Genomic DNA, 13902 nt, shown 5'->3' with positions numbered 1-13902 from the left:
TATGCAGGAAGCTTTTATGAAGCAGGTCTGCTTTCTCCACACTCTTTCCTTCCCTTTCTGCTGGCTGCAACTAGACAAGAGCAAATTGCTCGTGAATGGCAGAGCCTGGATACTAGTTATGGGAAGAAAGCAGCCTGCTGATCAGGAACGCCAGGTGCTCTAGTAGCATCATTTTGTTTAAAGTCGTTTTGTGTGCTCGCTTCAGCAGCATGTATACTAAAATTGGAATGATACAGAGACTAGCATGGTTCCTGCACAAGGATGACACCCAAATTTGTGAAGCGTTCCATATTTTTTTTGAGGGGGGAGGGAATAGTTGTTTTGTTATAACATAAATGAAAAAAACAACTCAATTCTGGCTGGGGCCACTGTCTGTGTGGGGTTTGCACATTCTCCCCATGTATGCGTGGGTTTTCTCTAGGTCTTCCATGTTCCTCCCACATCCCAAAGACGTGCACATGAGATAAATGAGGACGTACTCTATATGTTAGATCACTTAAATGTTGAGGTCTGTTTGTGACTATAGCTAACAATACACTGATACATGCAATCTTTTATTCCCAAGTGAATGTATTAGCTCACCTACTCAAATATATTCGCTAAGCATGTACTACGTGCACATGAGTGTGCCAGGTGCTTCATAAACACAAAGATAAACTAAATAGAGATCCTGCCTTCACAGAATTCCCTGTCCTAAAGGAAAAACAACAGCCATTCATACAGCTACAACATGAGGCGAAGTGTGAAATCACAGCCCAAGGGGTGATACATACATAATGCCTCATATTAGAGGAGTTAAAAGACAGGAGATGTGACCTTCACAAGGAGGTTCAAGACTTAGGAGACACTAGAAAATGACATTTATATAAAATTCAAACAGGCAGAAATGTGGGTAATGACATTCCTGGAAAGATACAGGTGTGAAAAGATGCCATGGAAAATGGAGACATGGTTCAGGTAAAGGCATCCTGAGAAACAATGAACTGATAGACCAGAGGTGGGGGGTGAAGGGAGTGGGGGGAGATCACAGACACATCCGAATGCAGTCTGTGCTTTCTTCCCGGAGCAATGGGAGGGCACAGAAGGGCCTTGCACTGAGCTGTGGCAGAGGCTGAGACAGTTAATACAATAGCCCAGGGTGCTTACATTAGAGTAGCAGCAGTGAGAATGCACTATTAACAACTGATTGAGTTTAGGAGGTTCAGCAAAGAAAAGGGATTTAGGGTGATTTAAAGAAAAGGGATTTAAAATTCTAGGTTGACTAAGAATTATGGAACCATGAATTAAATTCAAAGAGAAAGAGCTGGCCCGGGGGTAGAGGACAAGGAACTGTTTTAGATACCATGAGTCTAGAACAGCCGTGGGCAAACTACGGCCCGCGGGCCAGATCCGGCCTGTTTGAAATGAATAAAACTAAAAAAAAAAAAAAGACCGTACCCTTTTATGTAATGATGTTTACTTTGAATTTATATTAGTTCACACAAACACTCCATCCATGCTTTTGTTCCGGCCCTCCGGTCCAGTTTAAGAACCCATTGTGGCCCTCGAGTCAAAAAGTTTGCCCACCCCTGGTCTAGATCCTCCAGGTAGAGCTATAACCTGGGTTTAAGCTACAGGAGTTGAAGACTATAGGTTTGGCTGGGAGATGAAAAATTTAAGTTATCTATTTACTGGTGAGAAGTGAGGCAGGAGACTAGATTAAAGTTGCCAAAGGAGATTTGAGAGAGAGAGAAGCAAGCCAGATTTCCTCAAAATATACACAAGGCAGGAAGATAAAGAAAAGGCAGAGAAGTGAATGGAGAGGCAGAGGACACAGAGGAATCAGAATCACAGGAAGCTTTGGACCATGTCCAGTTCGATAGAAGTAGAGAAAAGAACTATCAGTTATACTGTAACATCAAATACACAATCACATCTAATCCCCAAACAACTCAAGGAAACAATTCCGTTACTGATCCAACAAAGAACACAAGCACTGGAATAAAAAGAACTTGGATTCTAATCTTGACTCTGACTCTGCCCTTTAATAGCTGCATAACTATAGGATCATGAAGAAAAGAAAACAATAGTGCCTGTGATTTGCATTGTATTAGTGAGGATTAATGCCCCACTCCACTCTGCCTCGCAGGCCAGGATTAATTCTAAAACATGTGCAAAGTGTTCAAAGCCGCACTGGACATGTAATAAACACTCAGCAAGTGAAAGCTATTGTTTTGTTTTTAAATGATAAACATAGGTTTTTCCAAACACAGCCTGCTGATGGAAATGTCAACCTGTAAAGACTTTTAAGAAGGCAAGATTCCACCAACATTTTTTAGTGTACATATACCTGACCCAGCAATTCTGCTTCAAGATATTAACTTTGTAGAACTATTCCCAGGGGTAAGAATGTTCACTGTTTGTAATAAGGAAAAGTTGGAACCAACCTTAATGCAAGATGGTTATATAGATTGTGATACATCTATACCACATGATCACACATTTATCTATATGATACATCTATGAAATATTTAATGCCGACCTATATAAAAGATATGATAGGCATCTGCCATATCCTCGTAAGTGAAAAAGGTAATTTCTCAAAGGAATCCATACATGATTCCATTGATATTATGATGCAATTTCAAAAATGTAGGAACTTAAAAAGGAAATGTCAGAAGTATTTTTGAAGGAAAGGCATTGTAACTGGAGACTTAACTCACCATTAGCAACGTGAGTAGAAAGTCAGTAAGATGAAGAGCAAGGATTCCGGAGGGGAAAAGTCAGTAACATGAGGAGGACACACAATGCCCAGAAATGGGTGCAAAATTGCGTTTGTCTAGAAAGAGGCTCCACAGTTTTCATGTCTCATCCCAAAAGGCTGTAGGGGAAGTGGCCGGTACAGAACAGACGCCGAGCATCACACAAATCTCTTGTAGTATTTTCAACCCCGCATGAAAACAGTAATCAGCTCAAATTACAGGTAAATCAGAAATGGTACAAAGCAAAATCCGCAATGAAAATGGGGCCAGAGCTTTCTAATGAACACAATCGGCGTCGCAAACCTGCTCCATCCACGTGGCCGCGTGCACGTGCGGTGGTGGACAGTAAACACCCTCCCTGCACCGCGCGTGCGTCTGCTGGCGGGATGGCTGAGGGTGCTGGTCTGTTCCGGAAAGGGGGTGGGGGCGCAAAGGTACAGATCAGGTGGTGGTCCTCCCTGGCTTCGCTCCCATCTCAGCCCCGCCCTCCCTGGCCTCCCCGCCTGGTCCCCTGGAAAAGAACTCTAGGAGTGACCCACGTGCCTCGCAAGGCTAGTTCTCCCTTCCCGGGAGGAGGTCGGGCAAGGTCCCTGGGCCCTCAGGCCGCCCACACTCACTGTGTCAGCAGCTCCATGGGGTGAAGGGGCTTCCTCGCCTGCCGGGCCCAGGGTGGTGGCACCCAGATCTGAGTCTGGGGCATTGGGGGCATTGGGGCCAGCGGGGGCAGCGGGCAGCTCGGGAGCCGGCGGCGGGGCACTGCGGGACTGGGCCGGCCAGGCCGCCGCAAGGGCCGCCGCAAGCTAACGGGATCGCCGCTCTCGGGGCGAACATGCTGGGCTGCCCGCAGCCCGATGATGCTCAGGAGAGGGGAGCGCCCGGCCCAGCCCACAGCGGCCTGGAGGCTGCAGCCCTGCCGGCCAGACGCGCCCCCGTTGCCAGGCGCCTGGAGCTTCCGGCTGCCCTCCTTGCTGTCGCCCGCCGCCATCCCTGCTGTCCCTCTGGGAACCGAGCTAGGAGGGTGCTTGGGCAGCTGGGAGACACCCTACCCCGCCCCCGGGATCACAGATAAAGGGGTCGGAGTGGGGGGACGGTGGCGAAACAAGGCTGGTGAACGAATCAGTCCTGAAACAAGGTCATAGGGGCAGGAAAAGTACACCCAGCTTCAGGGTGGGTGGTGGGCAGTTGGACAAGGCTGGCGATGCGCACTCCTAAGTTGCATTTTTAAGATTCAAACTACCAGGGTCCCAGAGTACTGATGAGTCTGGACCTTTCAAACACTCCAGTAATACCTGACTAGTCCCTTCTTAGGTAAGTGACAGAATCACACCGAATTCCCTCCCCCCTCCGCCGGAATTCCATGTTCTAGGCTTCCTTTGTCTGGGTTCTTTGGTGAAGGCTTACATGTGTCCTCTCCCTAGCAAGGAAGCCTGCCTAGCACCCTGACCTACACAGGACCTTAGCTATACTCCTGACCCCACAATAGGCTGCAAATTTAGCCCTGGTAATATGGTTTCATAGGGATAGTGGTATATTTACCTACAGGAATAGCCAGGGGAAAATATTTGGGGTCAAAACCAATTAGGAACTCAGTTCTGGGGCTGTACTCAGAAGTGGAGAACCACGGACCTATGATTATGTGCATTAAATGTACACTCCACTCAATTCATGATCAAATGTTCATTAACTGGCTGCTTTTAAGTCTTGCTATCACATCCTCTTGGCTATCACCACTCCTGCCCCCAGCTCTGTGCCAACTCCAGGCCTGGCTCCTATTGTTTTATAACCAGGTACCCAAATCCTACCAACCTATGTGAAACTTCCAATCCTCACAGTGGAACCATCTCTATATTCTCCTAACATGTTGTTCTGTTTTCACTTACTATTATCCCTAGACAATAAAACTCATACATCCACAATCCAGCCCCCACTCTTTTCACCATTCCCCATCCAAACACCCAAGGACTACATGTGCCAACTGGAGATACATCATTTTAAATGGCTATTGCCCTTTAAGAGGATTAACTCAAAGCAGCAACTGGCATGGGATGCACCAGGCATTGTAAAAACTAGAACAGAGAAGGAGGTGACTCAAAGACAAGTTAACCGAGTTTTATCAGACAGTAAGAGATGCTATGAAGAAAAACATTCTATGAAGAGGCGTGTCAGAGACCTTTTACCCAAATGAAAAAGCCAAGTACACAGACCTGAGGGCAGTCTTCCAGACACAATATTACAAGTGCCGAGACCCTACATTAGAAGCTCCTCATTTACGAGGAACAAGAAAAAATATAGCCGGGAGCCATGTTAAAGATTAAAGATGGCCCTTCCAAAGATTTCCGTCCTATTTCCTGGGACCCGAGGACATGCTACCTTATGCAGGGACTTTGCAGATGAGTCAGAATTAAGGTATTTGAGATGGGAAGACTACCCTGGATTACCTGGGTGGCCCAATGTAATAACCAGGGTCCTTGTGAGAGGGAGGCAGGAGGAGCAGAGCCAGAGGTGACGGGAAGATGGAAACAGATGGCACGCTGAAGATGGAGGAAGGGGTGACGAGCCAAGCAATGCAAGCAGCTTCTTAAGTCTCCCCTGAGTTCCAGAAGGCAGGCCTGCTGACAATTTGGTTTAGCCTAGTGAACCAGATTTTGGACTTCTGACTTCCAAAACTGTTAAGACAATAAATCTATGGTTTAAGTAACTTCAGTTTGTGATTTGTTACCACAGCAACAGTAAACATACATAGTGCCTACATGGAGACATGCAGGTTCAGTTTTATACCAACACAATAAAGCCAGTCATCTTTGCTAAAGGGTCTTGCCACATCTGGGAAACAATTAAAATGAGGTGTGCTGTGTGTTACATGTACGATAAAAAGGCTAGCCTTAAAGAGAGGGATGCCTGTATGAGAACAATGTTTTGTCCAGTTTGATACCAAATCTGTAAAGGAAAACAGTGGGGGGCAGAAAGTTGTCAACCTTCCCCTGGAGGTGGTCCTCAAAGACCCCAATAAACTCACTTTCTAGCGGTCCCTGTAGCACGTACATCTCCGTATTTGTTTCGTCTATCTTGCCCATTTCATTCACACGAGAACAGAGGCTTCTTTTCATTTGTATGCCCCTAATAAGTACTCAAATTTTACAATAAATGCTTACTTAGCACTTTGAGCCACGCACTGCTCTGAGCATTTTATTTGACCCAACACATTTAATCCTTTAAATCCTCTGAAACCAGGTATTACTATTTCCCCCATTTTGCTGATAAGGAAAGGTTAAGTAATTTATTAAGCTAGTAAGCAGTTTGGCTCCAAAGCCAGCACTCTGATCCAGCCTACCAGAGGAACCTTCTAGGCAACGTGAGGCACCATCGGCTAAAGGCCAGTGAGTGCAACAGATGACACTTTCTGAAGACAGAGGCAGTAAGAGACCTAATAAAGCCGGCACTTCAGAGGGTACAAATGGAAATGCACAGGTGAGTGTGTAGCCGTAGCACCTAATTAGAGGCCCAGATCTTCAGAAAGGTTGGTTAGCCTTCTTCCTTTCAGGAGAGGTGGGCCAAGTCAAACAAGGTATTGAGCTGCATTTAAATAGGTTTTAACAGTTCACAGAACATTTCCCTATCCACTATCTTCATGACGCTGTGATGAAGGTAGACCCACTGTCCCCTTTTTACTCACCAGGAAACTGACAGCTTCAATTGTCACCTGGCAGCATGTGACAATTGAAGCTGTCAGTTTCCTGGTGAGTAAAAAGGGGACAGTGGGTCTACCTTCTCCCTCTATTCCCTCTGACACTCCTACTAGATTCCTTAATTCTGAAGCAATCCTAATCTGGATGTCTCCAACTCCTCCCCACTCCCAAACAGGTCCCTATTCTCTGGCCACACTTGGGAAATAATTTATAGGATTAAAAACGGGAATGTATCTACCAAGGACAGAAACAGCCCAGTCCATTTCTTTATCCTAGATATTCGTGGAGAATTTCCTAGCCCTCACCAGCTTCAAAAGCTGTGCTACTTTGGGTGGTGATGCATCAATGTCTAGGGATCCTAACAAACCTACAGCTGTCCATTGCAGGCAAGATTGTTGAGCACTTGGGGACAGGGGCATATGGAAGTGCCCCTTTATCCTCAGTTTTGCTTTCTATGATTTCAATCCAAAACTATATGAAAATTCCAGAATTAAACATGTTTTAAATTGCACAGCATCCTTAGTGATGAAATGACTCGCCCAGGCCTGCTGGTGACAATCCCTTTGTCTAGTACCTCCATACTATATACACTCCTTGCCTGTTAGTCATTGAATAGCTTTCTCAGTGATCAGATTGACTGCCCCTGTATCGCAGTGCTTGTGTTCAAGTTACCATTATTTTACTTTAAAGCCACATTCACATAACTTACAATATGGTTATAATGACTATTTTATTATTGTTAACCTCTCATTGTGCCTAATTTACATAACAAAGGTATGTATGTATAAGAAAAAATAGTATATATGGGGCTTGGTACTATCCAGTTTTAGGCATCCACTGGGAATCTTATCCCCTGTGGATAAGGGGACTACCATATCTAACCAATTTTACCACAAAAATAAAATAAAAAGGTGCCCTAGCTGGCTCAGCTCAGTGATTAGAGCATCAGCCTATGTACTTAAGGTCTCAGGTTCGATCCCCAGCCCGAAGGGGCACATGCGAGAGGCGACCAGTCGATGTCTCTCCCCATTTTCTCTAAAAAATAAATGGAAAAAAAAAACATCCTCAGGTGAAGATTAAAAAGAAAAAAAAAAAAAAGCTGTGTCAAATGCCATCACCCATATAGAGAGTGTCACTTCTATTTATTACTATCCCAATTCCTCCAACATTTACTTTCCCACGCCTAGGTAGTTAGCAATATGCCATCTGTACAACTTTATTACAATAATGCAATTTTTTTCTTCACAGCCACTTTCTACCTTTCAGGATACTGGATGAGCAAAGGCTGGGATGGTGGACTGGGACTGTATCTACTTAACACTTGGAGTGTGGGAAACGAGTGAAGCCGGCTCGCGTGAATTGCGCGTACTCCGCGGGAGCCGTCTTTAACTCGGTTCATATAGATTTGCGGTGGAGTGCGGGAAACGTGTAAACTCGGGCCGATTGTAACTGCGTATTACCAAATATTTGTTTGTAATCCACCCTTTTGGTGGATGGAACAAAACCAAAAGACAGAGCCATCTTATATTTTGGCGGGAAATTCACCCGCACTCCAAGTGTTAACTGTTTGAGTCCCAAGCAGCGCGATTGCGATGCTGAGATTTTATGTCGAGAAAACCCAGCACATTTCGAACATTGTGGACAGCTGACTGTGAGTTACAGATTGTCGAAGTCGCGCGCTCAGATTTACTAACACAAGTACATCACACAGCTCCTTTTAATTAATATCCGTTTGAGTCCCAAGCCTTGGTATTTCTCAACATAAAATAAAACAAGCGCTATCACGCTGTTTGGGTCTTTTCATACTCATTTAGAGAAAGCGCGGTTGCGCTGTTTGGGATTCTTCGACAGTGTTTTTTCAATACCCCTGGGACTCAAACGGTTAAGCAGCAAAACAAAATGGTAATTTCAAAACTCAGACTCTTAGGCGACACCTAAAGATTAATGTACATTGGTTAATTTTTTTGTATAGTGATCCAACTGTTAGTACTAAGACACTAAATTTCTTGCAACACAGGTATACTCAGACGTGTATCACTGATTTGATAGACTAAAGGACCTTAACTTTAATTTCTCTCCAGAATTCATTGACCCTAAATTCACTAGTCTGGAAAAACAGCCTCCAAGACCAAAGAATTTAAAGGAATTCTTAAATGTATTTATCTAGCAACTTTCAAATACTAAAAAGTAACAATTCTGATGCAAAAGTGTCAAAAGAACAGGGCACGTGTTTCATATACATCATACCCTTGGCACATCTATGAGGATTACAAAAACTGTAACTTTTATTATACATATTTCATGTTACACTGTACACTTAAAACTTTCAGTTCATTAACCAGATGATACATAAACCAGAGGAATGTTTCTTATAAAATAGCAAAACTGCCCAGCTGGCGTGGCTCAGTGGTTGAGCTTCAATGTGACCCAGGTCACGGCTCAATTCCTGGTCAGGGCACATGCCCAGGTTGTGGGCTTGATCCCCAGTATGGGGCCTACAGGAAGCAGCTAGGCAATGATTCTCTCATCATTGATATTTCTCTCTCTCAAATATTTTGGAGAAAAAAATAAAATACCAACACTTATCATTTGAAGTTATATTCACTAGTTTCATTAGGAGTGCTTTAGGTGCTCCAAAATAACTATTATCAATGGACACTAATTTCATTTCTTCCTTCATAATTATATACACTATATTATTTTTTTATGTTAATCCTCACCAAAGGATATTTTCCCATTGATTTTAGAGAGAGTGGAAGAGAGAGGGAACGACAAACATATGTGAGAGAAACACATCAACTGGTTGCCTCCTGCATGAGCCCAGACCATGGCCCGGGTTGGGGAGGAGCCTGCAACGAAAGTACGTGTCCTTAACAGAATCGAACCCGGGAGCCTTTGAGCCAAAGGCCGACGCTCTATCCACTGAGCAAAACCAGCTAGAACCATAATATATGCAATGAAAAACTTACTGACATACGGACAGAAGATACAAAACAAGAAAAACAAAGGAAAACACATGTACATACTTTATAGGCAAGCCAAAGCCTGAGAGAATGGAATTCCAGCAATATTTTAAAATGTAAACTGCTTTTATTACATCTTACCTATAAATCATGCACCAAGGCCTGCAAAATAAACTTTCTTAGTAAACTAGTTTTGGCAAACTCAATAGTAAAAAGTTAAGATGCCTCTTTTGCACAGAAAAGTCCTTACTAAAACCAAGAAGTGTTTCTCACAAGATACAAACTGAATCCTAGTTTTTTTTTTAAATATATTTTTTTAATTGATTTTTTACAGAGAGGAAGGGAGAGAGATAGAGAGTTAGAAACATCCATGAGAGAGAAACATCGATCAGCTGCCTCCTGCACATCCCCCACTGGGGACGTGCCCGCAAACAAGGCACATGCCCCTGACCGGAATCGAACCCGGGACCCTTCAGTCCGCAGGCCGACGCTCTATCCACTGAGCCAAACCGGTTTCGGCCTGAATCCTAGTTTTGGATGCAATGGCTGTTGAGTTGGCTTAACTTTATCACATACTAAAATTTGCTGATAGTTAAGGGACAGCAGAGGTGAGGCAAGCTAACAAAAAAGTCACCAAGACACCAATATGCTTCAATTTTGAAGACTCAGTTTATTAACTGACCAGATTTACAAAAATAAGCATGGTAGATACCTGAAAGGGAAAAACAAAAACAAAAAAACATTAAAGAAGCCACCTCAATAGCTAGGAATTAACATAAATCAGGAGGTTATGAAAGTACCAATTCAGTTTCCATTTTTAAGTAGAAAAAAAACAGATCTCCCCCCTCCATAAATAACCAAACCAACTGTAACCCCACTAAATATATTAGAACTCAAACCAAACCCATATCAATATTTAGTGGGAGAAGTATTTGAGACTGCATCCCATTTACTCGAGTATTAAGTAAACCTCTCTCGAGTAGATGCTCACCTTAGTTCATCCTTCTAATAAGCCTATTGATCTGGTCTTCCCTGTTCCCAGCATCTCCACCTTCTACAAAATGGGTGGTCTTCTTCTTCATCCCACCACGTGGAGAAGATAACTTAAAGGGCCACAGGAAGTTGTTCACTTCTTTGAAGCGCTTTCCAACAGTGTAGATCTCATGAATCAGATCTTCCATGCAGATGATGCCATATTTACCTGAACATTTTAAGGTTAAGATATTACTTTTTAAAAAGATCGCTAAATTTTAAGGTACTGAACAAACACAATTATAGGCTATAATGTATAGTTAAAAGTAAATAAAAACAAGTAAAAAGAGAAAAATGCACGGCCACAAGACGCCAGAAAATACTGTCTAATATCAACTTTCCCCCAAAGAGGCAGAACCTACCAAGAGATCGAGCAATCAGTGAGTTATCTGTCAGGGCAATTCGTTTTTTGTTGATTTTGCCATAACCACGCTTGTAGATCAATTCATTCACTGACTTCAGGTTTGGGTACCTGAAATAAGAAAGCAGACATAAACGACCAAAGAATAAGGTTACCGCTGTCAAAACACCTAAAATCCATCTCGCTAACATAACCAACGTCCCCAATAGAAGTCAAAGGAGAAGGCAGACTCACCCCCAAGCAATGTATGGCTCCACAATCCTCAGCATGTTAATGGAAGCTTTGTTGAGCTTAACAAAGGTGCCATTGAAGATCTGGCGGAGGCGAAGAAGCTGCAGCACCTTCCGGACCTTTGGGCTCACACCATTGATACTGCAGTGAAAAAAGACCAACAATTTCACTTGGCTTTTTATAAGAATTTTTATTAACGAAGGACAGGAAACCATTACAATTTTGGACAAGTCCACCCAAATAGACGGGAATCCTCTCCTGCTACAAAGACCACTGGTGTTTTTCCTTATTCAGCTAAATTTTTCTATCACCTCTCCCAACTTGCCCCCTCCCAAGTGAACTACCCTTGGACACATACCTATGACATTTAAACGTCCCCCGACCCTTCTACCACTTCCGGTTTTGTACACATCTGTTATAGCACTTAGGAGGCTACACTTAAACTATTTTTCATCTCCAGGACCCTGAACTCAAGTCCCCTGCTCAATTAGAGAATGGATAGGGGCTTTGGGGTCCAGGTCTCACAGCTAAACCATTAAGATAAGTCCCTCTTGTTCAAGCTACCCCCAAAATACTTTCATTCCAGAACCAAGGCCCCCAGAAGTAACGTCCCGTTTTGCTGATATTGCATAGCTTTTTCCCTTCAAAACCAGAATGCAGCAAAAACAAAACAAAATACAAACAAACAAAAAACGAACTCACCCTCTGATCCTGATGACAAATGCCAACTTGGGTTCGGCAGGGACGTAGAAGTTGCCCGCCTTTCTTGCCATCCTGGCCATCCGGATCTCCGTTCTGTACATCTGCCTGTACTCCTTGTGATAGTGCTTGGCCTTTTCGTAGATGAGCTTCCTTCTCGCCTTTCGAAGCTGAAAAACAAGGATTATCCATCCGATCCTTCGCTCCCAAACCCAGTGAACGAGACCAGTTCTTGAGAAGAAAACGAATCCTCCCTTGAAACTTTTTTCTTTTCTTGCCAGTTTGCATTAACATTCCCCAAAGCAGACAAGACACCGCCTTCATCGGAGATGTCACTTGGAGGGGCTAACCCAGCTCGCGGGTAGGGCAGGCGAAGTGAACAAATCCCTCAAAGGACACCCTGCTTGTTTGCCACCCCAAAGCCTCTTCTTTCATGACAAGTGTCTAAAAAAAAAAAAAGTTGACTTACCATCTTTTGGGCAAACTTCTTCCTCAGGCGCTTTATCTTCAGCTCCGCGAAGTTCCTTCGCTTCTTCTTGAGGGTTTCTGGCACCGCAGGAACCTTCTTCTTCTTCTTCTCTCTGGATGGGCATTAACATTAACAGCTCATGAAGCTCCCAGCCCCGCAGGCCGCCCCCTCGGACCGAGCACTGAACGCAACTACCGGCACTGCCTCTAACATGTGTACCTTCCGCTGCTCTCAGCTGCGACGGGAGACCAAGATTTTAAGCAATTTCTACGCTAACGAGGACCTTTAACACGGACACTCCCGTCTAACCCATGCCCGGTCCCAGCCTCGCACAACACAAATATCCACAGCAAAGCTAACAAAATGAGAGACTGCTGCCAGACGCGGATCCCGAGACTGTTATCGAGGGCTTAGGCTCCTCGACAAATAACCCCAGAAAAAAAATCCCATCACCCTTGCTCAGGCCTCAAGCGCCACATGCTGAAAGCAACGAACTGATGATGCCTGGATCAAGTACATACCAGACAAGGACGAACCCAATTAAGAGGTTCTGTGCCTCCCTCACAAAACAGAGGGGTGGGCAACCGGCCGACTCCGCACATTTTCAGCTCTCCCACTTCGCCTCGTTCCCTACGACTCCAAAACCTCCGCCCCAAGGCTGCCTGCATCCCCTGCGAGCCTGCGGCCTCCGCCAATGTCACCAGACGTCACAAACACACAGGTAAGTAGGCAAGGACACAGGGCACAGTAGGACCAGGGGAAAGTGGGACAAAAGGTCTCTGGTTTCGGGGATGGAAGAGGATTCTCGAGGAGAGGGAGAGCCACTTACTCTGCACCCTCCATGGTTCCAGCCGGAAAAGAGAAAGGCGGCGCATGCGCACTGTTCACTTAAAGACGCCGCGTGAAGCCCCAGGACTCATAGGTGTCCCAGGATAAGCCAGAAAAGAACTCAGAACTGAGAATACTCCCTGCAAACGCAAAATTAAGAAATTCCTGATTCAGTCTCTTAGGATCAAGTTTAGGATACAATTTGTATGGGGGAAAATGTGTATCGATTAAACTCTTTAATCAATATGAGAGTAAGGAGTGCTTACACCGTGACTAGTCCTTAGGGTGCGTTAACCCGGTGCGGATCGAATTCCACCCAGTAATGAATGCAAATGACACGCCACCGGTGCGAACTACAAATCCCAGCATGCATCAGTCCTATTGCCTGCCCGGCGGGAGGGCGACGTTTGGCCGGGACTGCAGGCAGCCACCGCGGTGGTGGATCCAGTCAGGGAAAATGAGACTCTTTTGGCCCACGATGCAAAGGGCTAGCTGAGATTCCAAGTCGCTCCCGAGTACCGGTTTTAAGCACCTTTTCGGCTCTCGGCCAACCCCAGTCACAGCCTCCGGCGCCCCAGTTGCCGCGCGGCCGAGGTCCTTCCGTTCCTCCGGCCTGAAGGGCTGTCTTCCGCAGCGCCTGATTGCAGGCAGAGCCTTCCAGAATGACCTGCTTAACCAAAGTGGCGAGAGGGGCACAGCGAGGATCGGACGACCGGAGGAGGATGGCCGGGGCGCTGCCGACAGCCGGGCCTGGCAGGCGGAGGCCCGGACACCCCACGGCAGGGGGCGTGAGCCGCGAAGGGAGGTGCGACGAGGGCTGGAGGCTGCGGCCACGGCCATGTGAGAGGGGCTGCCCCGCCGTGGTTCAGCGGACTGCGGGCGGGCGGGGGGC

General features: G+C 45.3%; 1 protein-coding gene and 1 non-coding gene across 2 annotated transcripts; one reads left to right on the top strand and one right to left on the bottom strand.

Moving 5' to 3' along the window:
• Positions 1 to 192: 192 nt before the first annotated feature.
• On the top strand, positions 193 to 296 carry LOC138993598 (U6 spliceosomal RNA). The gene has a single exon (XR_011468313.1). It is a non-coding gene; the product is annotated as a U6 spliceosomal RNA (small nuclear RNA).
• A 9744-nt stretch (positions 297 to 10040) lies between these two features.
• On the bottom strand, positions 10041 to 13117 carry RPL7 (ribosomal protein L7). The gene is made up of 7 exons (XM_070392642.1): positions 13012 to 13117; positions 12183 to 12294; positions 11717 to 11883; positions 11018 to 11155; positions 10785 to 10894; positions 10382 to 10591; positions 10041 to 10102 (listed from the first exon to the last, which is right to left on the bottom strand). Exons 1-6 carry the CDS (start codon positions 13023 to 13025, stop codon positions 10383 to 10385), a joined length of 750 nt encoding a protein of 249 aa, XP_070248743.1. The 5' UTR covers positions 13026 to 13117; the 3' UTR covers positions 10041 to 10102; position 10382.
• Positions 13118 to 13902: the final 785 nt, after the last annotated feature.

Source organism: Myotis yumanensis, unplaced genomic scaffold (assembly GCF_028538775.1).
Source record: "Myotis yumanensis isolate MYYU_CA2020_CCGP unplaced genomic scaffold, mMyoYum1.0.hap1 SCAF_15, whole genome shotgun sequence".
Lineage (NCBI taxonomy): Eukaryota > Metazoa > Chordata > Mammalia > Chiroptera > Vespertilionidae > Myotis > Myotis yumanensis.
Note: the sequence above shows the minus strand (reverse complement) of the source record. Positions and strands in the feature narration are given on the sequence as shown.

Excerpts from the sequence above, each read along its gene's own strand:
- RPL7 (XM_070392642.1), bottom strand. Across the intron at positions 11,884-12,182 it reads AGAAGTTTGCCCAAAAGATG|CTTCGAAAGGCGAGAAGGAA; the intron begins GTAAGTCAACTT and ends CTTGTTTTTCAG. Across the intron at positions 10,592-10,784 it reads ACTGATTGCTCGATCTCTTG|GTAAATATGGCATCATCTGC; the intron begins GTAGGTTCTGCC and ends TAAAATGTTCAG.